Raw genomic sequence first — 9,684 nt, forward strand, 5'->3', positions numbered from 1 at the left:
GCTTTGCGTGTGTGGATAGTAGATTCGGGTTTCATTTTAATGCTTTGCGTGTGTGGATAGTAGATTTGGGGTTTGTTTATTGCTGATTAATATATGTAGATAGTAGATAATATGAAATGAGAAAAGTAGGGGGTGTTTTCCTTCACGTCCGCGCGTTTTAAGTAATGATCTAGGTAATATAAATTTTGTGTCTTAGGGGGATGTTTTCCTTCACGTCCGCACTTTAACTATAAGAGCCCACAACGTTCGTCATTCACACCATTCTGCAAAGAATAAAAAAGAAGATGGCTTCGAACCAGCTTGATAAAATGAAAACATTGCAAGACGTCCTGGACAATTTGGGCATGATGGAGCAAATGTTAGTTAACTTAAACGAGGATCACTATTCTTATAGCCCCCATCGAGTGAAGATGGAGATTAACAACTTGCGAAAAGTAAAGGAAATGATCAGTGATCTGTTGAAAGAAATAGAAGGAGGAGAAGGAGGATGAAGAGGAAAGGATAAGGATGAGAGCATGGAACGAAAAAATTGAAAAAGAAGAAGAAAATGAGAAGAGGAAGAAAGAAGAGGAGGAGAAGAAGAAAGAAGAGGAGGAGAAGAAGAAAGAAGAAAAAAAGAAGGAAGAAAAGAAAGAAAAGAAGAGAAAAAGTGTAGGACAGAAAATAAGAAGCTGGTGGAGAAATATAAGAAATTAGAAGAAGAAAACCAAAGGCCCTTTTCAGGGCCTCTCCAATCTCTCGAGAAGAGATCGACTTTCAATTGCCTACCCCATTTTTTTATTTTTTTTGTAAAAACAAAAATATAGAGACCCATCAGGTAGGGACCTTATTAAAATAGGGTCCCGACCCTGTTCCATTTCCCCTTGACGCTCAACAGTCCCATATTCCCATGTTCAATTTCCCTTGTCGCTATATGTTCCCAGGGTTTTTCTCCATGTTAAATTTACATCGTCGCTATATGTTCCCAGGGGTGTTTTTAATGGTAAGTCCCATTGTCGCTATAGGATCCCCTTTCACTACTAACGTCAATAGCTTTCATTGATAATTGTTTTGCGATCGGTATTGCTTTAGGGGCCATCCTCGCGAATAAACCCCGAACAACATCACCGAATCCATTTCTGTAAGTCATCCTGTATACTGGCAATTGTGAATTTACCACCTTAACCATAACTGGTCTACGATGAGAATTGTGTACGATCATTTTTATTTAATTATTCATTTATCTAACAACTAGTCACTATGATAGTCATCAACGAGCTCATCGATAAGTTCTCGTAGATACTAGTATCCATGATACCGCCTTGAAATTATGGCCCACAGATATCAGCTGCTTCATTAATTATTTCTGTTGAGTTATTCCCAGCTTGTTTTCCTCCTATGAGAACTTCTAACCGTGACACGTCATTGAGGATATTATCAGGACAGGCAATAAGTCCACTTCCCAAACCACTTCCGGTTGTTCTCTCTTCCGTTGTCTCCGTGCTTTTCTTAAACAGTCTTAAGGGTGATCTTTCTCCTTTTGCTTTTTTAAGTAGCTCCTCAGACCTTTTAAGTTCCGACATCAACTTTTGCTGTGGTGAAGAAGACTGTTGTTGTTCTATCTGTTGCAGAGGTGGAGGAAGTTGATATGAAGGTTCCTGCTGGGAGAGTTGTTGTTGTTCTAGTTGTTTCAGTGTTTCTTTATAAAGTCTCTTTACTTCTTCATCAAGACTTCTATATTCTAAATCATCATCTCTGGCCTGTTTTTTGTTTTTATATATGCGATATGTCCATGTATTAAGATTATCATCAAGTACTCCTTCAAAACCGGGTTTTAAGATACTAGATTTATTAAATATACTAATTAATATTTTTTCAGGCAATTTTTCTCTTTTACTATTTCTAATATCTTCGACAAAACCCTCCCTAAATTTTGCAATCAGTCCAATATTTTCTTTTATTGGTTTAGATGCAAGTTCTTTTTTCACGTCGGCAAATTCAGTACGAATTTTACCAATACCCTCAAGTATTTCTTCGCCGACGGGTGGAGGTTGAGCTGCAGCTATATTAGTTGGAAGATCTCGTAAAATCTTTTTTGTTTTTTTAGTTCTCGCTGCTATTTTTTCAGTCTGCTCAGCGGTTTGTTTTAATACTGGAATAATACCCAGCTTTTTTCTCTCCTCCTCATCCTTAATATCTCCCCATATAGCTCTTTCAGTAGTCGCTGCAACTTTTTCAGTAGCTGTTGTTACGGGTTTAGATAACTGTTCTGTACCCGTAGCAAATTCAACTTGTGCTTGCTGACGTTCTTGAAGTTTTTGTCTTACAGAATCACGAACAGGAAGAAATTTTTTGATTGCTTCTAGTCGCTCTCTAGCTAGTCTAGCGGAATGTGCTTCTCCGATATTTGCCATTATTGACATAATAATGATTTAATTCATAGCAGCAGGGAGGGCGAGCCTCCAAATTGTCACCGACACTATCGTGTATTTTCTTCGGGGTATCTCAAAGAAAAAAACTTATCAGCGATAATCTGGTAATCCAATTTGTCATCGACGGAGTTGTCTTACGCTGGATATCGCGTTTATTTTTGGTTTTTTGTGATCTCACAGGAAGGCGTATTTTAGCGAAATACGGGTGAACCAATTAGAGGTTGTTCGCCCTCCCTGCTGCTGCAGCCCTTTTCCCCTAGCTTTTCGCTTTATTCCCCTTGTAGATGAAATTTGCATTGAGTATAATCTACGATTTTACTATCATATTGGACTGTAGTAATTTATTTAGAGTTATATTTTATATGCATTTGCTCTCTCACACCCAGACAAACACGCGCTTTAACAGCGAGCGCTTGACACTCATGTTGACAATATAAAGCTATTTAATTTTTCCTTCTGTATTAAGAATAAGGTTTATATTAATTTGAATACTATGGTCATACCCATGCATCAACAATTACAGTCATCCAACGTCGACTCAAACGTTGGGTTCTTTCGCGGCCCGAAACAGTAGACCAAATAGTTACTATTGTACAGATTAAAGTCGTGTAATAATATAGATTTTGTAAATTGATTGATCTATATAATGACTTACATAAAACCGTATGATTCAGAATTCTTTAAAACAAGTAATTAGTCCCTTTAATTACTTCCGGACTAAGAACTAACTCCAGGTGTTAGTGCCGGCTGTGCATGTGTATTGGCATTTTATGTCCATCAAATGTATTTATCGTTTTAGTATTTCGATATTGATAGTTATGACCAAGGATTAAGGACCCGTGTGGGCGTAGATCAAGGATCCATGGCTCCTTGGTGTATTTTCATGTATAATAAGTGTATACACTGTTACAAGATTAGGGTCAAAGTATCATCCATGTTATGTCAAAGGGGAGGAATTCTGGCTTGGAAGGGGTGGTGATGGTGGTGGGGTGGTGACCAGGAGATATTGTCACATCTCAATTCTCCTTTTCATGTCCACGTAGTAAGTTGCATATGTGAAACGTCATAGCCATGGCTGATCATTCGATCTATTAAATTCATATTGATATATTGTGGCATAAATTGCAGTTTTGGCACTCAAGGAGGATGGAGGTGTGGAATAGTAGTCATTCCACTTTTACTTCACGGGGAGGCTATTGTACTTATTTTCCCGAATGTACTTCTAAAAAGAGGAGGGGGTCACTTGACGGTCTGAGGGATGGATGGACGGATAGATTAAGGAAATCGCAATATGAATAATTATCCAAATCATTTGCCTATTCATCATTAGATCATTCTTGATATGTTTTGTCACATTGAACCACACGAAAGGCACGTTCCATTTAAAAGCAATAATTTTGTACACTACAATCTCTCTATGCTATTTTTTAAAACCAGAATAATCGAATGATGAAATAACCTGCATCATACCACAGTAAAACAGATGTACGCGAAAGATTTGACAATCAAAGCGTCAACGCAGAAATTGTCTAAATGCATGGTTTCTTGTGTACACAGAAATGCATATATGGAGATAATACACTAATTACTGCGTAGACGCAAGTGCCTATATGTAGATAATACACCAGCTACAATGTAGACACAAGTGCCTATATGTAGATAATACACTAATTACTGTGTAGACACAAAAGCCTATATGTAGATAATACATTAATTACTGTGCAGACGCAAACGCCTATATGGATTTAATACACTAATGACTGTGTAGATGCAAATGACTATATGGAGATAGATAATACACTGATTACCGTGTAGACGCAAATGCCTGTATGGAGATAATACACTAATGACTGTATATTCACAAATGCCAATATAGAGCTAATACACGGCTTATTTTGTATATAGAAATGTTCAATATAATTAACAAACAATTTACTGTGCACACACAAAATCCTATACGTGCTTGTATAATACATAAATAGACAATATAATGTTTACTCTGTACATACAGATACATATAATTCATGATAACCAAGAATGAGATAAAATATCCCCAGCCAGACAGATCGATTACTATATTTAACTTTTTTACATGATGTAAGTATGACACGTACAATACAGATGCTTATATATATATATATATATATATATATATATATATATATATATATATATATATATATATATATATAGTTGACCTTATTTGATATCATTCTATCAAATGGTATTAACTGTACGTGCATTGAATTAAATTTTATAAAAATCTTAATTTCAACATAATTGTGTCTAGTTAACACGACTTGCCTGGAGCATTGGGGTCTATCAGAGGTTTATCCGGGTGTACAGGGGCCATAAGTGCAGCCTTCTTCTCCCTATCTTCGGCTTTCATTTCCGTTTCGTCTTTCTCGTCTGCACCATGTCTTGGAGCCATCTCTTTCCTCTCTCCATTTTCCGTTGCAGCCTTTTCAATTTTATTGTCAATTTCTTTTTGGAATGGTACAATATTCTTCTCAGCTTCAACTGGAACAACTTTTACCGGTATATCTAACTCATCCTTGTGTTTTTGAAAAACCAAAACCTTTGAACCTGGTGGTTCAAGTGGCAATTTGTTTTGACTATTTTCATTGAAACTTTTAGGTTCATTGTAATGTACATCGGAATGTGTACTGATGGCAGAAAAAAATATATAGACAAACCACACCAGTGGAACTATCCATACCAGGCGAAATAACAGTCTTCTTGCTGACCTAGGGAAAACCATTGTCCTGACAGGTATTAACTGTAGAAAAAGTGTGAATGGCCGCAAGTGCTATTGCCCTGAAAATAAAAGTATGTTCTGAATGTAGATTTTTATGACTGAAAAATAGCAATTAATTTAAAAGTTCATGCAAATGCTTTGATGAAAACAAATTGCCATAACCAATACTACCCACCTCACCCTTACAGGATTCAGTAACTGAGACTTATACCTGTAAGCCAATTATTCAACAAGCAGTAACGTAGCATAAGCAAGCCTTTAAATATATGAATAAATATATAACCCTTCAGATTTTACGATATAGGATGTGTAAGTATGTGTATACGTCACATTATATATATATATATATATATATATATATATATATATATATATATATATAAAAGAGAAAGACAACCATGCACAAACAAAATTATCTTTTGCAGCCGACACATTTTCTTTTAAAAAATTCTCTAAATTTGCCTAATATCCTATGACCTACTAAAACAATGAAATATCCGGGACATAATCTGCGCTTACATAAAATTACATAAAATAATAGATGTCGTAATGGCTTTTCAATTTCTATGTCAATAAAAATATGTTCCAGTATCAGCAACAAGCTGAAAGAAATTAGCTGACACATAATGGAGTTAAAAGGTTGAATTCCTGTAGTAACAGCTATGTATAGTTTCGCAAACCGTTTGTCTGTTTTATTTGTTTGTTACCGCGCCGGTGGCCTAGTGGTTAGAGAGTCCGCCTACGTAGTCCGAGTTTCCTCTGACCCTTGCCACCCCATTTTTGATATTTGGACATTTATGTTGGGGAGTAGGGTCAGAGCGCACTTCCCTATCGAAAAGTTGCAATTTGCCGACACCATTTGGTGTCGGCATGGGGTAGCCGCTTACTAGCCGGCCCAGCAAACTTGAACGACCTTTCATCGAGATATACCTGCATGAAATCGATAGGAATATGATTTATTTTCTCAGAAATTGCGATCATAGCATTCTTTATGTCTTTAATCCGCTGATACACAAGACGAAATTACATCGTTGCTAACATTTGACCTGGATCTGGCCATTTGTATTCCTAGTCACGTGACTACACAACTCTCGTAACCTACATCTCAATGACATCAGCGGTCACACAGTCACGTGATATCAACAACAGACATTTCTAGCGTTGCTGTAGGAAAACAAATCGAACATATAAATAAAAGTCATGTAATTTTTATACAAAAATGAAAATACATGAACTTCTCAAAATATTTATTGTGAAACAATGACGAAAATCTGTAAATGTTGCAGAAATTTGAAGAACACCAGATACACTACGAAGAACACGTGTCAATGTGGTAGTCACGTGACACCAACAAAAAAACATCACTTCTTGAAAATGGTTTTCTCCACCCTGCTGCGATACCGACAGGTTTCTGTTCGTTGTTTTAAGAATAAATATGTTGAGAATTAAGTGTGCATTCTATTTATTTACAAACATTAAGTGACCTTTATATAATATGTCAAAATTCTATGTACAACAACTTGGGAAATTTGTTTATTGTCGATATCACGTGACTATATCACCTCTGATGTCATTGACATGTAGGTTCCGAGATTTGTATAGTCATGTGACTCGGAATGCAAATGGCCAAATCCAGGTCAAATTTCAGCAACGACGTAATTTCGTCTCGTCTGTCAGCGGATTAAAGACATGACGAATGCTATGCTCACGATTTTTGAGAAAATAAATCATATTCCTATCGATTTCATGCAAGTATATCTCGATGAAAGGTCGTTCAAGTGTGCTGGGTCAGCTAGGAAGCGGCTACCCCATGCCGACACCAAATGGTGTCGGCGAATTCCAACTTTTCGACAGGGAATGCGCTCTGACCCTACACCCCAACATACATGTCCAAATATTAAAAAATGGGGATGGCAAGGGTCACAGGAAACTCGGACTACCGCCTCGGATGCGGGAGGTCGTGGGTTCGATCCTCGGCCGAGTCATACCAAAAACTTACAAAAATGGTACTAACAGCTGCCTCGCTTGGCGCTCATGTCAGCCTGGTGTCAGGATAATGTGACTGGGTGGGACATCATGCTACATGTCTGCGGCATGATGCCCCAGTGCTAGACCTCACTATAAACTGCCACATTGCAGACTTCGTAGCGATATGATTGAAATATTATTAAAGCTACGTTAAAATACCAAAATCACATCACACATCAAACACATTTGTTTGTCTTGTCTATGATTTGTATTTACCTTTGAAAAGGACTCTTTAAAGGGTCGAAAGCACTCAGGCTAGCTAGCTTACTAGTTTCGCACTGTTCATTGTCAGTTTATTGCATTTATCTTAATCAATCCCTGACACGTGATCCCTAGCTGGATCCAGTGCACTTGAAAGGATTGTTATTCGCCATCTGATTTGTATTATATATATATATATATATATATATATATATTGGAGATTGACGTTTCGCAGTTCTGAATAAAACAGAACATTAAAACAAGCAAATTCTGATATATACACAGATCCTAAATTATTCGGCTTCCTGAACCTGATGTATATCGAGAATGTCCGATTTGGACCGGCAACAGTTTGTACTAAATTGTCTTGACCAACGCTGATATCTAGTGCTAATGAACAAATAACTGACCCCTCAACTGATGATGCCATATCTAAGTCAAAATTGCAATGTCCCGCAATTTCTCAATTGCAGACTGAAGTTTAGATGAGAACTGTTTCAAAACAGGGTGGCCGAAATAAACGTTTCTAAACAACACATGCAAATTCAGCTCTGTGAATTGAATCGTTTTCATTCACCTTTCATTTAGTTTTCATACTATACGTATCAACTATAGTTCAATAAATAGGAAACTGTTCTAAACGATCAACTCCGTATTGAAAGAAACTAACACGCAAACTCATAGGTGGAGCATTCCCTGTTTTTCAATGGGATCAATTTGTAACGTCAACCCCCAACCCTAAGAGGGATTGTATCAGATATATAAAGAGTGAAAACGAATGGCATTGCTTCGCTTCGTATATTAGGTTTTTATGCCTCAAAACTGCAGTATGCTTCAAACCCTCCCCCGCCTCCACTACTATCACCACCACCAAAGAGTATGGAATGCGAGTAGGATATGAATTTATAATGTATAATTACCCCATATTTAAGATTAAATATTTAGCCAGAGTGGGGTGGGTTCATGAACATTTTCAAATGACTAAAGTATATGGCCGTTCTTTTGTACAGTTTAATGCTATTTTATAAAAATACCTTGACCGTAATGACTTACTTTATTCAATCTGTATGCAGTATCAGAAATCTGTGAAGCGTATATTTACTGTGTCTTCGCACATAGCAGATGCAACGATTTCATGTGTGTGTAAAACAAGAGAGCTATACAGATTTACTTTGAGAGAAAAATAGATTTGTCATGTTAAATATTCACTTATGTTTAGAGATCCACGCCTTTCTAATATTCGGCAGCAAGTACTTTCAATAAAAAATCAACAGACACACACACACACACACACACTGAATCAGTGGCATTCAAATCTACTAATGTTGACTTTTGGGATAATTTAGCACATCATATAATATGCCTCAAATTCGTTAATTTTTGAAACTACAGCTTGAAATTAAATTATACACTTCATAAATAAACTTACGGTGGAGAATAATCACGGCTACGATAAGAATGATAACTTTAGTGGCAGCCGTTTCAGATGGCTACATTGTTTGACTTTGAGATCGTTACTTGTGATTTTCACGGTCGTGACTTCCAACTTAAACTTCACTTTTACTGAATTGTTGAAAAGCCAGTTCCAATGTCCGCAACAACATGAATAACCAACACATCAATCTCATAGACGTGTGTGGCTGCGAAGGATAAATGGAAGTATATGACTTAAAACTCTGTTGGAGGAGAGAGTTTTACAAAAGTGACGAACTTCCCAACTGTCCAAAGTCCCAAACTATATAGCGTCTGTAAGAACCTTTAGAAATTATCATATTCAAATTACTATGAAAAATAAAGAGTCTGCAATGAAATACAACAAATGAAAATATAGATATATTTCTACAATTTAAACATGGAATTCTCCATTGTATGAAATTAATTTGGCTTAGTTACAGGTACAAATTTTGGAATGATTATGTAAAATACTTACCATAAACTGTGATATTTGCCGTTAAAACTCCATTTTAGGTTTCTAATGTTTACCTGTCATTTACATACACCCAACTTTTCCAAAGCGACCAGCAAAACTTTACAGAAATATACATTGAATGTACACGTGTTATTTGCAAATGTATAATGCCTCATAGCTAACTAAAATATAACGATAAATCAATATGTTGAGGATACATCTGCTACCCTTTGAATGCTTTTTTGTACATGCAGGATTTAAACACAAACAGGTAGCGAATCTGTTTTACAGTTTATCAAAGTAAAACAGATGTTACATACCTTACCGAGTGCAAGAGTGACTCATCACCAGCATTGGTAAAGGCCCTGAAATGAGTG

General features: G+C 36.5%; 1 protein-coding gene across 4 annotated transcripts in view; it reads right to left on the reverse strand.

The window, feature by feature from the left end:
- LOC149776759 (polypeptide N-acetylgalactosaminyltransferase 5-like) overlaps nucleotides 1–9,472 on the reverse strand; it is an 85,476-nt gene extending 76,004 nt beyond the window's left edge. For 2 of the 4 annotated variants that reach the window (XM_089941433.1, XM_089941435.1), the window contains exons 1-2: nucleotides 9,329–9,472; nucleotides 4,716–5,228 (exon numbers count right to left, since the gene is read on the reverse strand). In XM_089941433.1, the coding sequence (XP_089797559.1) occupies nucleotides 4,716–5,172 (457 nt within the window). In that variant the 5' untranslated portion in view covers nucleotides 5,173–5,228; nucleotides 9,329–9,472. The remainder of the gene's footprint in view (nucleotides 1–4,715; nucleotides 5,229–9,328) is intronic. The other 2 variants (XM_089941432.1, XM_089941434.1) reach the window with 2 other exon arrangements.
- Nucleotides 9,473–9,684: the final 212 nt, after the last annotated feature.

This window comes from Sinohyriopsis cumingii, chromosome 18 (genome assembly GCF_028554795.1).
Source record: "Sinohyriopsis cumingii isolate HCF-2022 chromosome 18, ASM2855479v2, whole genome shotgun sequence".
Lineage (NCBI taxonomy): Eukaryota > Metazoa > Mollusca > Bivalvia > Unionida > Unionidae > Sinohyriopsis > Sinohyriopsis cumingii.